We start from the raw sequence: 19,170 nt of genomic DNA, 5'->3' as shown, positions 1-19,170 counted from the left end.
GAATCTTATTGTAAAAACGTATACAGTTCCCCATAAAAGAGTTGTTTACCTTGATTAAGCGAAATCGTGGTACCATGAGTTTGGACTTAGCTCTAAGGTTAATGTTATGGATATCTTCTTTCTTATTGAAATTATGTATATTTTTACGGGCATATAAAATATTTGAGTAAATGTACTGTGATGTACACGTGCAGGTAAGTGACACGCCTGTCCATAACAATTGCAGTGCCGTCTATGGTGCACTGCCACTGCGCCCCACACCCAGGTTTAAGATGAAAAGTCCCATGTCCCTGTAATTTCACCAGCAAACGAAAACAGGAACCCGTCAAAATCGAAAGGCATCAATGCTCACATTACTGCTTGGCGGCAGAAATAGGCAAGGTGGCAGTACTTCCCTGGACGAACTCTTTCACAAGGAGCTCTACTGCTAAGTATTTCTGGGCTAGACACATGTCATCGTCACTGTCGTTTGGTCGTTCTCTGGAGGCAACATTGTGATTTGAGATGGTACGTCCTAACCGTTTTCGTTATTTTCCAGCTCCTCAATAATTTCATGTAAAGTCCCTTAGACGTAATCTGAAAATAAGAATACTTTGTACAAACATAATGTAATAGTAGCCTATATTACTATTGTTTGATATAAGGAACACCAACTTTGACACAAAAAAAATCAGTTTTATTTATTGTTATAATATAAAAAGCTGTTAAAATTGTCGTAGAATATGATAATGTTAATCATCAAACACATGCAATAAAAATATCAATAACTTACCTTTTATTAGCCATCCTGTTTTTTTTATCTCAATTCTGCAACAATAGTACACAATACAATATTTCACAAATACTGGTCAAATAACAATTAGTCAAATGGCTAACTCCTGACTTAACGGTCAACACTAAAAATATTTTTTAACCTACCTCAATCAACGCTAGACTTTTTTTCTTGAGGTGTTCCTTTAAAAGTGAGCTAGTAACAAGTGGGTAGACCACAAGCTACTATATCACCCTTTCTATATGTACTCTTAAACTCGCAATTATTTTGCTTTCTACAGCTTCTGCTTTTGTTATTTTGCAGTCTTTGGTCACACTTGGGAGACGTAAAATTTTTACATTTTCATTGTCTAGGTGAGATTCTAAATGTTTGAAACCCCTATCGGCTAAGACGGCACCGTTTCTAAAAACCCACTTTGCGCCACTCAGTTGATGTCCGATATGCGACCACCATAACCTTCGGATACGAAATTTATAAAGCCATCAGGAGTTGAACTTATAAGATATTTAATAGTGTTGCAATTTTTATATTGAGACCAAGTCAAGGATTGTTCTGTTGGCTTCTTAGGTTTTTCGATTTCTATTTCAAAACAGTCAATAATTGATTGAACTTCAGCATAAGCAACGTTTGTTCTAAACACCAATGGTAAAGTTTTTTCACATCAGTTACTTGTGGCCAGAAGATAAATTGATTGAAAAATGCCTGGAGAATGGGTAAAATTCGGTTATGTATGCGCCATAATGTAACTTTTGATATTTGAAAAATATCACCAATTTTTTCGAATGTATCGTTATTTCATATTTTAAATAGTGTTAATAAAATATGTAATGAACAAGCACAACACTTTTTTTCAAGAAACTCAATTATTCAGTATAGTTTTTTTGATTAAAACTTAGTCGTCCTAAGTCTTCATTCATTTCGGTTGATGTAAACCATGAAAGGAAAACCAGGAGAAAGCTTTCGAAAATTACTTAAAACTTGTAATCAATAATTATTTCAAACGTAACGTCTCATTCTCACTGTCACAACTCTTAACAGTCAGCCGTTATCGTATGCACGTTCAAAAATCAAGTAATAAAAGAAAACATATAGCAAAGGAATATAGTGTTTGAAATCCTTTGCCGTTTTTTTGGATACTTTAGTAAATATCACGTAATTTAGAGAATAATAAATTCTGAAAAAAGAAAATTCGTGATCAGGACAAGCAAATCTCTAAATGGTTTCTTAATTTTGATACCATTATCAATTTGAAACGTTGTCAATTGCTTTGGTTAGTAATACTAACAAAGTAATGTGTTTATGCGTGTGTGGGTGCTGGCTAAACAATACACTTATCTCTACTACGTTTGGCAAAAATACAGACAGTGATCAAATTACATTAGCGAGATTGTTCTTCACATGTATATTTAATATTTTTGTGATAGAAACTAATCATTCGTAATAAATGTTGCGTTTCGGTCATACTGACGATTTCAAAATTGCAATTTTTGGTGGATGCTTAGAGGTTTATTAACGTTGTTCTCCAGCAGCACCTGTGATGGCCCGTTGGGCGTCTTTTCTCCACTTTATCATCATTATCACAATTTCAGCTGAAAGACGTTTACACCTAGATATCGGCTTCTCCTAAAGATTGTCACAATGCCCGGTCTTGCACAGCTCGTATCCAACGAATTCCCGCAACGGTGAATGGTCTGCCCATGCTGCATCTTCCAATATGCGGTTGCCATTCGAGAACTCGTTGGCGCTCCCGACCATCTGTTCTGCGAGCAATGTGCCCAGCCTTCTGCCAAGTTTTAGTTAAGTTTAGCAATACTTACTTGCGTGAAAAAAGTTGATGTATGGGAGTCTTAGTTTTGGACTTGAGGATGGTGGTCGGCGAATGTTCCTTGGCGTTGGCCGGAGGAGACTCAACAGCACCCAGCTCGCCGAACAACCAGATCAACACGGAGCTCAGTTGGCGGCAGCACGACAGACCCTGGTTTGGAGGACAACATCAAAACAGTTCCTCATTTCTAACATTTAAAGATGTTATCGTAGTTTTATATAGTCAGTATGTTACGAAAGGGTACAGCGTTTCCATAGTCGATTAGTTGAATTAGTCACCATATTTACGCTGCACCTAAAATTCGGATTGAAGTCATTTTTTAATGTTTAAAACCCTGATGACATTGGCATGTGGATGAATTCTGTTGCCACTTTCTAGATCCTTATGAGTATATAGAAAAGTAGTAGTCATCTTCAACCCTCATGGTAACACCATGCTGCTGCACCCTGATTCGCTCGCAACTCAGAAATCCATAACTATCTGAAAATGACATCGGTTCTCGAATAAGTTCAACGCTATTATGTTAACGGAGTTAAGAGGTTCAAAGAAGCCGACGTGCTGCGTAGTTACGGAGAAGTAGGGCAATAACCGTAAGTTTCTGGACCACGATATATCCTTCAACTCATAGTAGGTACGTAGCTTATATGTGTATGGTCACCTGAGTGCAGACTGTCAAGGAAAAAATAACAAAATCGTGCTAGAATGGTCAATGGCCCGTGAAAAGGACGTAGTACAATCAAGACAATTTTATAATCAGAATAAACGCGTACTTTACAGGGTTTCAACGCACCGATCACTACGGCGCTTATCTTACTGAACGAGTTCCTTGCACTTGACCGGGTTGCTGATGTGTTCGCGGACAATTGGTCGCAACTCATTCAAGTCATTGAAGTACTTTTTAGCTTGACAATTTGTTGTTACTACTATTTTGTGTTTTTACCTTTTATAATTGTAATTATTATTATTGTATACTCAACATTGTTATCCAATATCTTGCAGGGCGTTTTGGTCAACCAGTAGGTAAGTTCGCCAGACCTTTCTTACAAATAAGTGTATACAATTCATCAAATATAATGTTGTTATCAATTAGAACTTATTATTATTAATCTTTTAAGTTTCATCTTTAACCTCCCTATACGAGTGCCCCGAATTTTTCATTCAAAACTCTAATAAACTTTATTCAATAGTACATATTAGAACGATGATCATATCGAGAAATAAAAAATTAAATAAAAAAAATTTAAGCAACGTTCGTTTTGTGGATACGAAAAACTTGCTTAGCTCCCGATTTTTGCTTAGTCGAAATCTTTCTTTTGATAAATCTCAGCGTCAGTCTCTCCGCTTAGTATGCTTTAACCGTGGTTCTATCCATAACCGGCAACAATATGGAATTATGTATATTGATAATCAAGCAAAGTTATTACTAACGCATCAGTGATATCTTTCTGTTAAAGGTACCTACTGTAACCGGACGACTTCATTGATATCACCTCGAGTTCGCAGGCAATTGCATTAATGGGATCCGATCGGCGGGATCATCGTCGACGCTGCCATCAGCTAGAATATATGTTTGCACTTGCAGATAACCTATTATATGCCAAATTGCAGGCCACTGATTATCTATTACGACTCGCAAAGATGTGTGGATATGAAACCTAAGACGTGTTCCATATTTTTACACTACATTTGACGTAATTTAACTTTTTGAATATAGAAAATGTATAAAGTCGTTAAAAACCAGATACAAAGATCCGACAACACGGGTCGAAGGAATTTTTTCTGAGTGTTCGAACTTTGTATTAATAATTATAACAAACTAGTGGAGTAATTTCACAAAAATAATTGAATTTCATGGTGGTCAAACATTGCGACTATTCATGACTGTCAATAAAACAGATAATAAAAAATGTATTTTCTTATTGAGTGAAGCGTTTGCACGCGGCACGTGGCCGATCACTTTTCGTAAAAATTATGAAATGTGTGAGATAATGGATAACACATATCTCAGACGTATTATTTACTATTTGGATGTTAGTAGATTAACAACAAATTTACAGTTAGTAGTTGTCACAAGTTCACAACGTGGGGACAGGTACGCCTCGATGTACTCGTCTCGATCAGATTGAGGATGTCCTTAAAAAAGAACAGGTTGAAAGTACCAAGAATACAGGATTACATAAGTATGGACAGACTGATGCGAGTAGAGGAGGCACAACACAATTTTTATGATACTCAGACATGGGACGAACAAGTCGTACGCCTGATGGTAAGCGACACGCCTGTCCATAGCAGTTGCAGTGCCACTGCACCCGCCAACCTGAGACATAAGTTGACATGTCCCATGTGCCTGTAATTGCACCAGCACCCTTACCCTTCAAAACCGGAACACAGTACTGCTCACGTTACTACTTGGCGGCAGAAATAAGTAAGGGGGCAATACTTCCCTGGACGAACTGTACTGCTACGAAAATATATAATTATAAGATGCTACGAGAGTACGAAAATAAGCTTCGTGCATTTCAATACCATTTCACAATATTAAAATACAAGTAATTCACATAAAAGGAAGGTCAAATACACAAGGTCATTGTAACGGAGTACGTGGTTGCATCGACGTATCTACGTCATAGGATACGTTTGTATCCTAGGCGCACTGAAGCGTAGGTCTGTAATAAGCCACAGGATAGCAAAGCCATATCTAATAACCGTGTGAAGTGTAAACGACGGACTTGCAGGAATACATCCGAACTCTAACACAAAAGCGGAAGGTTTAATTTTGATTGAGATCCATTCGAAATCCCATATTTACTCTAAATCTACTTATTTGTAAGAATATTTATATATAATGTGTATTAAATTGAGAAGACGGCTCGACAATCAGTAATAGTAGAGCACCTTGTGAAAGAGTTCGTCCAGTGAAGTCCTTAACTGCCACCTTACCTATTTCTGCTGAGAAGCAGTAATGTGAGCATTACTGCATTCCGGTTTTGAAGGGTACCTAAGGGCGCTGGTGAAATTACAGGTACATGGGACTTGTCAACTTATGTCTCTGGGTGACGGGCTCAGTGGCAATGCCCTTGAGATTTAAGCGGTTTAAAGCTCTGAGTGGCACTGCAACTGTTATGGACAGGCGCGTGTTGCGTAACACTATGGGCACGACAAAATTTTGCCATTTTTTTATTCTCCGGCCGAGCGTCGAAGAATCAACAACTTTTAAGGATGTCTCGTAGAGAGGCGAAACACTGCTGTCCCACTAGTGTTAAATATTTTATTTTTTTAAGAAAAGGGAGAGTAGAAAACCTAACCGTATTAAAAAAATATTCTACACAAGCGCAGCTATTTTGCACGATAGTCTTCACTGGATTAGTTGTTTTATTATTTACGGATTACGCAAAGCAACCCCTGATTATTAATTTTGGCATGTTCCTGTTGGGCATTGCAGAGCATCAGCGTCAGCAATATAGACGAAATAACGTAAAACAGCCTTACGTAAACATCGCCATCAAGTTTTGTACTTACCACGTTTAAAACCAATAAACGAAATTCGAATGACATTGGAAATGTAAAGTCGTGATAGGCATGAATTAAGGGACATAAAGCAATATAGTCAAACAGAAGGAGCCACGATATCGCGCGATACACGCCGGTTCAATGACCTCAACGCCGCCCTAGTCAATAACTCGAATCGAATGTGTTCCGTCTTTAATTTCACTTTTTGTAGATAAGTTTGTTAACTCGTAGCCGGCAAGGAATTCGTTATTTATAATTAGACGATTAACGTCTTGCGAAAGCGGTGGAGGGCGTGTTGGACACACCTGTGGTTGGGTTCCGTATGTGTTAAATATTCGGTAATGGTGACAAACAGAGATCGGAACAGGCAGAGTATATTTGCCTAAACGTCAAGGAAGTACCTGAATATACACACCAGCACATTTATTACAGCGGAACAAAAAAATCAGAATATAAAATAGTAACGTTTATATTTAAATAAATAAGAATTAGACATAAAGCAGAAATAAAATTAACATCATTTAACATCGACTTAATTACAATGTTTATTGAAAAAATCAAATTAAACAAAATGGTTTTCTTTTTTCAATTTTGTGACTAAGCAGAAACGGCTGCAAAATTGAAAAATTGTAACAGTTTAAGATTGGCAAAATCTAAAGTTTAAGAAATTTGCAAGAACGCGAAATTAACCTTAAACGACTATAATTAAAATCGAAATTTAAACAATGAATTAAAAGAAATTAATTTAAAAAGTAAAACGTCTGGCTGACTTTGAAAAAACACTCCCTAATTTTGGGGATTTTAAGAGAGTTCCGCTATGTGTGCCGATGTGTGAATAATACCTCTCTGTCATAAAGTACATAATACCTCTCTCTAAAATCCGGAAAATCTGTGTGCGATATATGCATGTATAGTTTTCTAGACAAATTTCATGACGGTATGCATCAACAAGAATGAGAGAGTGAAAACGCTATATATAACGTACAAATGACGGTCGGACGGAAAGAAGGAGACAGACAAACATGACAAAACTAAATGGGTTCCTAGCGCAATGCGGAACTAGCGCGCAACGGAATTTTAAACTACTAAGACTATTTCAAATTTCGTTTTGGAATATTGCTTAAATAATTTCCTCCATTTCTGATAACATCATAGGTACATTAAGAAAAAAGATCTATCATATTTTTAAAAGATCTCCGTTAACGAGGTCAAATAATGTTGCAGAAGGCCTGTTAATCAAGAAATACGTATTCCGGTTTTTTTAATATACCGAACTACCACGTGTTTGGGAAAATTCCGACGCATTTTGAATGTTTGTTATTATCTATATAAAGCCGGTACTCGAACGCGAATTCGTTAGGTCTTAGAATAGAGATAAGTGCGGACAACTTGGAACGACCTACGAGTGTTTATGGCCATGAAAATGACGCTTAGGAATAAGATAAACAAAAGCGATTGGGTTATTTACCGGGTAATTTAACTCTTAACTTTAATTAGAATTATCTTGTTCACTTAACATAAAGCAGTTTAGCAATTAATGTGTTAGTTCGCGGTCGCTGACCTATGACACCGAGATCTTTTAATTGTAGTTGAAGGGATCACCACACTTCGGCTGCCCCAGAGCAGGACTTAGTAAGAAGCACTTTAGACAAAAATTTAGAGGCGAGCCAAAAAACTTAAATGAAGCTTGCCCGCGAACAAGCAGTAGAGCTCCTGCTGTGAAAGAGTTCGTCCAGGGAAGTACTGACTCCTTAACTATTTCTGCCGCCAAGCAGTAATGGGAGCATTACTGTGGTAAAGGTATTAGTGAAATTACAGGCACATGGGACTTGTCAACTTATGTCTCTGGGTGTCGGGCGCAGCGGCAGTGCCCCTCACAGCTTTGCGATTTAAAGCTCTGAGTGGCACTGCAATTTTTATGGACAGACGTGTAGGTTACCATCAGGCGTACGACTTGTTCGTCCCGTCATTTGATGTTATAAAAAAAATCCTTGCAAAAAAAAAAAGGAATTGGGTAGGGAACCTCAATCAACGAATTCATTGATGTCACAAAAATGATTAAAACTTATACATTACATATTTTATACCCCCTTTACATATAGTCCTTACTGACTATGGATATTTATGTGTACATACATGAGTAGCCAGAATCAAAACACAGTCTGAGCATTTGTTAGGTATTCGGTTTAGGTATTGCACAAGAAAATTTGGAATAAAATGTATTTGTTTGACAAATAAATTAATAAAACTTTTTCGCAACTAATATTAAATATCATTACAGTTATGAGCCCCCTAAAATACAGAATTATAATTTTCATGTGCTCGAAGCGGGATCCATTTTCGTCCATACAAAGATTAGTCTTTCCAGTTTTCACTACGTGTAGCCTTCTGCAAAGTGTTGTTTGTGGTGGTTGCTAATAATAACGTTTTGTACGTTAAGCCTTAAGTCTACAGTGTCATAAAACCTTTTGTACGTAACATTTTTTACATGGCACCATAGAAAATAACCAGAGGCTTAAGGGCTGGAGAAATGGCAGGCCATCTAATTGTCTCGTTTGTATTTATCCAGATATTGAAGTTATTATTAAGGTAAATAGTGGATATTCTGGTATTATGCGAAGGAATATAGGCCTGATAAAATGCGATGTTTCGTCTCTTGTCCGGTAGAAGGTTTAATTAAGAAATTATGGTCGCGTTTTCTACTTCTTAAAAATAAGCAGTTAAGGTAATGTTAATAATATTACAGTTGTTATTCCCTAAATATATTTAATGAACATCTTTAATTGTACGACTCAACGTCTATTGGAGAGATTTTATCCTTATTATTGATCCTGTGGATTAGTACAATAACATAGTGAGTATTTATTTTGGAATTTTTAGTCGATTCTTTTTCCGGCTCAGGCAAACTTTTCAACTATATTGTGAATAAAGTAATTAATATAAAGAAAAATAAAAGAATGTTCCTTTCAAGTAAAATTAAATATCTTAAGTATTTAAGGCAGTTCGCCTTCATGTCTCATTGATGGTCTTTCACATTTTTTCGGTCTTATCACGTGGACATAAAGCTTTTTCTGACCGGCTGAAGCGATTCGGATATATAAGTAGTGTGGTACTCCTTAACCCCATATATCGATTTATGTACTTAATTCTGTTGCTAGCACTTCATATCGCTCGCACCCTCTATTATTAAGTGGCTCAATTCGAAAGACAGCCTTTTTTCGGATCCCAGGTTCGATACCCAAGCTGGCCGGGAGGATTATTTGTATGGCCTAGATTTATTTTTCTTGGGTGTAATATGTGGTTGTCTATATGTGTGTCCATGACACCCGCGACACAGGGTTTCCCCAGTGCAGGACTTTAAGTGTGTGGGTATAAAATAAATGAGAAAATAAATTTAAAAAATAAGGTACGCAGTAAAAGTATTACTTATATATTTTTTCATATCAAATATAATTTACTCATATTTAGCTCGCACCACGTGTTTTTTTTAAATTTATTTTGGCACGGGTCTATTCCAAGGAGATTAGACTACGCTGGCCTATAACTGGCTGGGGACTTCGACGCTTCCATAGCTCGTGAACATTCTTCGACGGGCAGGTTGCATCACGATGTTTTCCTTCAAGTAAATATACGTAAGTTAAAATTAAAGTTATAGGTATATGGCACACGGATTCGAACTATCGGCTTCTCGATAGAGAAGCAACTGCTTTCCCACTGGGTTACCAACAGCGTCAACTGGAACTAACCTCGACGCCCAAGAGGCGCAGCAGCTCCAGGCAGCGCCAGGCGACTCCGCCTAGCAAGTACTGCCGCAGTATCTCCGCACTCGACTGCGCATTGCACTGCGTAAACAGACTCGTCGACTGCGCACGCGACTCTTCTTTCTTTTCTGTTACTCAACATAAAATAGTCGTTTCAATTGACCTGTTGAGTCTGAACTTGAACTAGACTAAGGCATTTAGGTATATACCGATAAGAACAGGAATAATGTACATAGGCTCGGAGACATATACGCCTTGTTCATAATATGACGTATGGTAATTTGCGTTCATGTGGAAACGAGCCTAAGTCATCTATTAATTTATTGTCAGTGAAGATCTGCACTAACCGCATTAATATATAAACTATATAAGTTTATTTTTAAACATTTGCTAATATAGACTGTCGAAGAGTATTTTATGATTTCGTTAAATATAGTCTATGAAAATCGGAATATAATTTCGCAACACGTATAATATTAACAACGGACGATTGTGCATACAACTTAGTTTACCATCATCAGCTTCTTCTTCGGTGAGCGAAGACGCAAACACCTGATCTGGCGCAGGCGTCTTCGCGGAGCATTGCGCATCTCTCGTGGGCAGCGGCGGCGCAGCCAACGCGGACACCGACGACGTCACACGGTGGATGCCGCAGAGCAGCTCGCACCCCACAAGCGATACCACGCCGCTCACGGGGCTGCCGACGCACGATGAGTAACAATGGCGGATATTGATTTTTTCATGATAGTTGCAGTAATGATTTTGGTCAGCTTATGAAAATTGTCGAAATCTATCGAGTTCTAAAGTTTTCGTGATTGTTACACCTAGGAAATGAAACTATTTTTTCGGATCCAAGTCGCGTCTATGAAAGGTTGTTTTGTTTGAAAAAAAAAAACAAATATACGCGATTAGATCCGAAAAAATAGTTTCATTTCCTATGATTGAAATCTACTTCGTTATTGGCGTATTCCAAAAGAAAGCAATGATTTAGTGGCACCGAGCTTCTGGCGCTAATTGAATTTGGGTATTCTATGCCCTCCCATAAACTCAAACGAAAGAACCTGCACTTATCGACTCAACCGTAGAACAAGGATGAATGTGCAAGAGTACTTGTTCTCAGGACATAGTGCATTTCGTTCGTTCTTCTTCCGCTGCGGATATCAGATCGACCATTGTTCGATTTTATATTTCCGAAATGAAATAAGATACACAAATTCTTAAAACATCTTTACATAGGCCTTAATCTGAATAACGAAATTGTTCTCGTAACATACTTATTCTCTTTTCGCTAAATAATCACATCGGATTGTGTTCGTCGGATGAGTCGGTATGACGGCCGAACCAGGACAGGGGAAAGCGTGGCGGCTCTGGCTAGTATGGGCGGACCGCGTGCGAATTTAGGTATTTCCTTCGTATTATCAAAACAAATACACATTTCGAAAATCTACGGAGTAAACTTTATAGAAAAGATGTAGTTTTGTTATTATTCAAAAACTGATGACCTTCCGAGAAGTATTTATTTAACTGCCTCCGTGGCCAAACGGTTACCACCAGGCAGTCCGGCTGCCACGCAGAGGTCCCAGGTTCGATTCCCGGGCCGGGAGATTAATAGTAGTATGGCCTACAATTATTTCTCTCGTGAGTTTGGGTGTCATTTGTTGGTTGGTTGTCTATGTGTGTGTCCATGGCACCCGCGACACAGGGTTTCCCTAGTGCGGGGCTATGTTGAGTGTGTGCGTTATTATTATTATTATTATTTACGCTGTACTAAATACTTATTTTGTTTTTTACAGATAACTTCGGATTTTTTTCTACGGAGGAAACTACAAGTAATCGTGTTTCTAAGGAGTATGATTTATAGAGTGAATCCTTGAATCTCTTGTACATTAATTTCATAACTAAAGCTTCAGTAATAACGATACATTAGCAAGGGATTAAAAAACGCAATTATGTCGCATTACGTATCGCTGCCTCGGCGCAGTCTTAAGGCGAACCGTCCAACAATAATACACTTTTCATACAAATGCTCGTCAATACAGATACCCATAAACATGTAATAAACGTAAATATAGGTACTTACCAAAACTTGATCAACTCCTTAGGATTGGCCCCCTCATTAACGCGGATCAAAAACTCCGCTAGGAACAAATCCAGCCAGGTGGATTTCTACAAAACATCATTTCAATAGTAACATAATAAAGACAAAACATGACGATAGGTATGCATTTCACGATAATTCACGTGCAGCGTCATGTAAACTTAACAAATGGGTTAAGAAAATATGGGTAATGGAATGGGTAAAGACTTAAGTTAGTTAACAGACAGACAACAATAGATTAGTCACCTCGTAAGTGCCAGTTTCGGCCTTAAAGAAATGGTCCCAGTATATCTTGAGCGTGTCCTCTTCCGCCATATTTACAGCTCGACCTACGACAACGATTAGCCAATTACAATCTTTCTATTAATACTGCTTCTTCCTCAAATTAACTAGCAACTGAACCATTGCGAAGTCGTATTACGACTCATTTCAGAATAGACTACGGCATCTTCTCGATTCGTAGCTAAATATTCTCTTATAACTTCAAAATAGAGCACATTTTTTAAACAAAACCTGATAATTTCGGAATATGTCCAGTGATAATGGAGATGAATGAATCCATTACTCTAATCAATAGTTATTTTGTTCTATTATCTCGTCATATATATTATTATATTTGTTGTTACTACAAACAGGACACATAAGTCAAAACAAATAGTTTTTATAAACAGTGTAGTAAGTAATCCAATTCTGTTCTCCTCTCATTTATGATAGGCCCGGGTATACTACTACGTACGAATTGACAATTGTAACTATATGACGAAACTTCTTGTCGCGATTTAGTATTTAGTTTTGTAATATCAAGCATTAATAAACTTATAATACAAAAATAAACTGTAAATAATAAACTGTAGAGCCGACCAACCAGTGCACTACCAACAGACGCCTGATATCTCCCTTCATTTGGGACGCCTGTACTGCCCTGTTAGTTCCCTACTCTTAAGTATCATAACAGACTAAGTTTCTTAATGCTTGATATTACAAAACTAATACTAAATCGCGACATAGTCGTTGACAATTTTTACTAAGGTCGTCACCCGGTGCACGGGTTTTCTGAGGATAGGGTTTTAGCTATAACCCTTAAACCCAATGCGGGTTGGGGACGTCACACATTTTCAAAGTGTTGTGAACTTTTTCCACGCAGGTTCATCACAACGATTTCTTTCACAGTTAACGAAAGGTGTTGCTCCTTAATATTCACCTATTGTACGAATGGCGCGGTTTATTAAGCTAAATATTGACGGAGCTTGTTACATTGCTCCAGAGTCGATATTCGAACAAAAGTGTATAGTGGACATCAGTTAAATATCTTTTCAGACAAATTATGCAATTAATTCGAGTAGTTCGAACAAACATTACTAGATAAATCCATCAACTAACTGATAGAAAGCCTCAATGTAAGATAATTGCGAAGTACATTATAACCCAGAGGCAATAACAATCAGCACTTGGCCACTCGATTGGCCGATAATGTTGTTGTATACTTACCACGCAAACATGTTATTATGGAATTTATGGACATCCACATCGCTTCCTAGTGTTAATAAGAAATGATAGGAAGTCTACTCTAATACGATTTGATAAACATTACACAGCGATTCTTTTATATATTCTACATCTAAGGGTCAATGTAGTTTTTTTTGGTTTTTTTTGTAGCACAAAAGTTTGTAGATACTTTGAACTGTTGTAGGCATTCCAGATATAACAAGCTAAGCGTCTTCTAGTGGCTTCAGAACGAACGGTTGTATCTTTGTGTTACCTGTTGCGTGTATGTAGGTACATACCATTCACAAGCGTAATTGTACTTAACGGTTTTTAATCGGATGACATTTGTCAACACGGTGAAAATACTATACTACACTGTTACGTGAATTGCGGTAGAGTTAACCATAGTTGCATACCTAGTTACATCAAGGATAAGGCATCGAATAACAAACAGTGATGGCTTTAAACCGACTAAGGACCGGAAGCGTAAAGGTCGATCAAAATTGTAATCTGTTTACAATAGTCACTAACATTTGGTACAGACGTATTTCACTAAACAATCAACTAAATCGGGGATGTCTTAGCACACGAATTACACTTATCCACATTTTTTTCACACAATGCATAACACTGAAACAAAATATATGTCAGTGTATTCATTGTACACACAATATTCATTGACCAAATCCGCCTTAGGCAATTACTGCACTATTATTAACAATAACACGATGGAAAGCGGCGCGCACGCAGCTCGGCGATCTCGCGGACACTGCAAGCCGGGAAGCCTTATCAATGCCGCTTGTTTGTGCCGACAGATATGCATTGTAAGAATATTATACATATAATATGACACGCTACGGCTTCGCGTGTTAGATACGATGCTAACTTCAAAACTCACAACACTTTAAAATTCACGTATCTCTTTTATTTGTCAATCGATTTAAATGAAAGAAACTAGCTTATCTTAATACATCACCGAAAACCACATTCGAATTGGTTCAGCCATTCTGGAGTTTAGCCTGCATAAACTCAACAATATTTAAATTCCTATGAGTTATACAACACCGCGCGGCGGACGCGTAGACCAAATTCAAGCTAGTCTCGCCCGCGTGTCCGGGACACTCATTTAAGTTGAAGCGTAAATGCTAAGTAAATAGAGCGTATTTTTCCATGGCACATTCAGGCGGTCGCTGCGCGGCGGCAACGCGGTCTCCACGCGGTGATCGCACGGCGGCCGCGCGGGATGAACGCGATGAAATTCGCGTCGAATAAATGCGCCCTTACACTCACACATACTATTCATACATTACATGAGAATAGAAAGATAAAATTGCATTGCAAATTGCAATAATGTATTTTTTAGAAATAAAGTTAAATTTCTTCAGATAATGATTATGGTAGAAATTGCCAATTTTAGTTATTATTGATTTAGTACAAGTGATGTTAATTTCTACAGACATTGCAAATAGTTGCACCACTGCATGTTTAGTCGTTTTTCAGAACATAAAACGTGAAACACGACGAGTCGGGACCGCGACGGGTCTGATTCCGTGTATTTGAATAGACGACAACATACGCAGCGCGTGCACTTATCCCGCGCCCGCTCTCTGTATGTTTAACTCTTAAGCAAATTTTGATCCTGTGTTTTTCCTCAGGGATTTGTAGAAAATTTAATATATTATAAACAAATAAAAAATCACCAAAAGTTCTAAAACAATGGCTTAATCTAAGAATAAACACAAAAATGGTTCATTGTAACTACATAACCAGCCTTACTAGTTAAATACCAAATTTCATGTGATTTAATGGAATCGTTTTCAAATTAGTGTGGTTTTTGGGTGACTACTAGAGTAGAATATTTTCAATAAAGTACAAAAAAATTAACATAACGTAACATCTCATTGTAGATTCATAAGGATATTGCCCGCTTGAACAATGTATGTTGCCCATTGTAGTGTAGGTTATTTGTGTGGTACCCGTTTTTCTACTTTTTATTCTGACTTGGCATAAATAGGTCAGTGTTGTGGGTATATTTACATCAATTGGTAATTGCTCCATAGTTTCCGATAAATTGGCTTCAATTCGCGAATATTCTCCTTAATCTCTGGCCATATACTATGCCTAATTTCCACTATGAAATCAGGCAATTAAAGTAAAAAGTGCATGTGCATCATAAATGTTATCAATGTTTTGAATATTTGCAGTGCATAAGTTCGATGTTAGAACATACATATGAAAAATTTACAAGAATATTAGTAGGGTATAAGTGTTTGATTAGTACACTGAGTATGTTTAAAAATATACTCTTATTTAAACAAGATTTTAGAATAAAATAGAATAACACAACACAACAAAATTAAAATTATTTCTTACACATTGGCTCTTTGCTGGGCTGAAAAAAATGTGATAATAATAAAACCTACTTCAATGAACTATTTTAAAAAGATTATCAAATATGTCGTATCTCAAAAAACACAACTAACATAGAAAAATTAGTTTTCTGATAAGAGAGAGAACTACACAAAGGTACTTTGAAGTTTCATTAGCGGCGGTGAAACCACAGAATTCCGCAGACAACAATAGGTTACTTGTAAACGAACAATAAAGAAACAAACAGGAATACGTATGTCAATTTAATAAACCTGTAAACAAGTGAAAAACAACTTATTACATTTTAAACACAGTCTGTGTTAAATTCTACAAGCGTATTTCATTGAAAGACCGTGATGTTAACATTTCAAACAGATTCATTTTTAATGAGATTAGTTTACAAAAAGTTTGATAAACTTACGTTCAATGCAGGACTAAGTACCCAACAGTTGATTTTTCCGACTTCAATTTAAAATCACAAACATAATACAGCTTTCTCAATATTCAGCTAGCTTGCACTATTATTGAACATTAAATTCACAGCAAATCAATTATCAATTAATTCTAAATAAAAAGTCGTAAACAGTGAAATAGAAATAACCTTCCAAACATCATTTTATTTCGACGTTGACATAGTTTGTGACGTTGACATTTGACAGGCTGGGGCAAGAGTAGAGACGTTAAGTCTGTTGGGTAATTTTCCGAAAAATTTCAAATAGCAGAATTTTTTCCGGAAATATTCCCGAAAATTGCTAAAATATAATTTCGAAGGCTCATATTATGTTCTACGTTTAGAAATATCTTATGAAGTTTTATTTAACGTGAATTGTAAAATAAATTTGTATACACATAGTGAAAAACGAGATTTTAAATGATTTGATGAACAGCAAAAACAACTTTTATAATGTCTCCATCGTTTTCGTTTCGTAACTCCTATTTTTGACAGGTGTCAACATTAAATATCGAAAATTAAAGGAAATATTTTGGAAATAGCGTCCGGAAAATATTGATTTTCCAAAATGCAGCTGAACTTCGTGAAATTATGTGATTGCGAAATTTTGTTTGCAATAAATTAATTGTTTCGATGACTGTGTGACTTGTGGCATCGTCTTGTTGAAACCATATGTTAGTGATATCCATATCATCAATAATAGGCCAAAGTTGAGTAGTTAACATCTCTCGATAGCGTAATCCATTGACCGTAATCGGATTTCCAGTCGAATTTTCGAAAAAAAACGGCCCAATGCCAACGGCGCAAGTCATATAGCCACCAACAAGTTCTTGTTGAAAAACCCCATATTTAGTAATAGTATTTTCGTTGTGGCCATTGACCTACCAACTCTAATACAAAAACCACGAAAAAGCATCCGAAGTTAATCTATACAAACGTAGTGACATGTAACGATATATAAAAAGAATAAAAACATTTAATTTAAATTGTAACGTCATTGCAATACTCCTAATTTTGCTTGCAACAATTTAAGGGCCCAAAAATACCATATTCAGCTTCTACTGGAAACTTAACAAAATGCACCACATTTAGCTTCGACTGAAAATTACTTGAATATAAGAGTAATGGAGCAGCCTTTATTCTAAATGTTAATTAATTATTTGTATATATTATTATGTCGAATTTTGTATAAATTCACTTAAAGAAATAATAAAAAGTAGAGAGATACATACATACCAATATTACAAATATAAAAATAGGCGTGCACTTTCTAAAATGTTCCCATATATAATTTTATTTTATTTTATTTAATAAAACCGATTTATAATAAAACAATTGGGTTTTCAAGTAATTTTGATGCTTTTCACAAAGCCAAATTTGCTTTTGTTTCGTAATATTCCTAAAAAAAATTAATTTGACATTATGAAAATTCGAGCTAACGTTATTTCGGGCAAATGTATTTTCTGACTTATAAAAAATCATGTTAAAATTAAGATTAAAATCAAAGCAACTCTATAGTTTCTTTGTTCTAAATATTTCAATCGCTTGTGTTTCAAACAATTGAAAATGACAATGAAGATGAAAATGAAGTTTATATATGTAATCTTTTTGAAATTGACGTAATGGGTCTCTTTCCATATTTTGCGCATGCAATGTGAAGAAAAAGGACAGTTAGTTATTTGATTATTATGTTTGCTTTTGTAATTTATATTTACGATTCATTTATATATGAATTTAATACTATACTACTGTACAAAATAACACTTTTAAATGATAACTATGACAACACTATACATATATTTATTTTGTGAAAATATGATACAAAATCCTGTTTTTACAATTTGCACCAGTTATTTTTACAAATTTTTATTATATAATAATGCATGAGTGACAACTGCGCTGTCAGTCTAAACAAACGAAGACTGTTGCGCGATTGACGCTCTGTATGCGATTTTAACGCCCTATAGGTGCGGACACTTTTTAGCGCGAACTCAACGTACATTTGTTGGTAGGTTGCAGTTCATAAATTAATAAGTAACATTTTTAACACCGAAAACAATCCTCAAATTATCCAAATTGCACAAAATACAGAGAAACGACTGAAACCTCGAACCCTCTCAAACACAATTACAACCTATCAAACTAAGTCTAAATCTCTAAAAACATCTGAGAAATCAGAAAAATTTAAGTTTTACATTTAGAAATATCTTTTCAAGTTTTATATAGCGTAAATTATAAAATAAAATTTTATAGTTAAAAAAAAGTTAAGAAAGAACCAGATTTAAAATGATTGGACAATGGCAAATAAAAAAACAATCATAATAAAACAATATCTGCTCCACAACATGGCTCCTTCGTTTTCGTTCAGTATTTTCAACTTTTAACAGTGTCAACTTTTCCATTATTTCTTCTTTAATTTTTCACATTTGTCGTTGACACCAGTCATAAGTTGAAGTTACTGAACGAAAACGATGCACCAACTACAAATGATGGTGATGTGGTTGTTGGAAGGTTTTGTCGCTGTTGTGAAATCATTTTCAATCTCTTTTTTCCTTACGTGGCTTTTAGCTGTACAATTTCATTTTATTTTTCGCGCTAAATAAAACTTCAAAAGATATTTCTAAACGTAAAACACAATATGAGCCTTCTAAATTATATGTTTCCAATTTTTCGGGAAAATTTCCGGAAAACTTTCACTTTTTGAAATTTTTCGGAAAATTACCCAACGGTAGTCAGACAACACTATTTTTATTTCTACGAAAACTGGCAACATAGTAAACGTCAGTCAGTCTTGCTTTGCTAAAAAAATCTGAACGTTTATTTTACCACATTCTTGAATCATTTAGATTAGATAATAAATTTTATTATACTTCGGCTGTTCTGTGCTTCAGTTAGACC

At 36.0% G+C, this 19,170-nt stretch overlaps 1 protein-coding gene across 3 annotated transcripts; it reads right to left on the bottom strand.

Moving 5' to 3' along the window:
- Positions 1 to 475: 475 nt before the first annotated feature.
- On the bottom strand, positions 476 to 15,837 carry LOC113225883. 3 transcript variants are annotated; one of them, XM_026458339.1, is made up of 8 exons: positions 15,825 to 15,837; positions 12,213 to 12,295; positions 11,949 to 12,034; positions 10,381 to 10,565; positions 9,854 to 10,002; positions 2,590 to 2,747; positions 773 to 807; positions 476 to 576 (listed from the first exon to the last, which is right to left on the bottom strand). In XM_026458339.1, the coding sequence occupies exons 1-8, from the start codon at positions 15,826 to 15,828 to the stop codon at positions 566 to 568; spliced, it is 711 nt and encodes a 236-aa protein (XP_026314124.1). In that variant the 5' UTR covers positions 15,829 to 15,837; the 3' UTR covers positions 476 to 565. The 3 variants fall into 3 exon arrangements, with proteins under 3 accessions (XP_026314124.1, XP_026314125.1, XP_026314126.1); XM_026458340.1 differs by having other exon boundaries at positions 9,854 to 9,996; XM_026458341.1 differs by lacking the exon at positions 15,825 to 15,837 and adding an exon at positions 13,868 to 14,216.
- Between the last annotated feature and the right edge of the window lie 3,333 nt (positions 15,838 to 19,170).

This window comes from Hyposmocoma kahamanoa, unplaced genomic scaffold (assembly GCF_003589595.1).
Source record: "Hyposmocoma kahamanoa isolate Upper Pololo Valley unplaced genomic scaffold, ASM358959v1 179, whole genome shotgun sequence".
Taxonomy (NCBI): domain Eukaryota; kingdom Metazoa; phylum Arthropoda; class Insecta; order Lepidoptera; family Cosmopterigidae; genus Hyposmocoma; species Hyposmocoma kahamanoa.
Note: the sequence above shows the minus strand (reverse complement) of the source record. Positions and strands in the feature narration are given on the sequence as shown.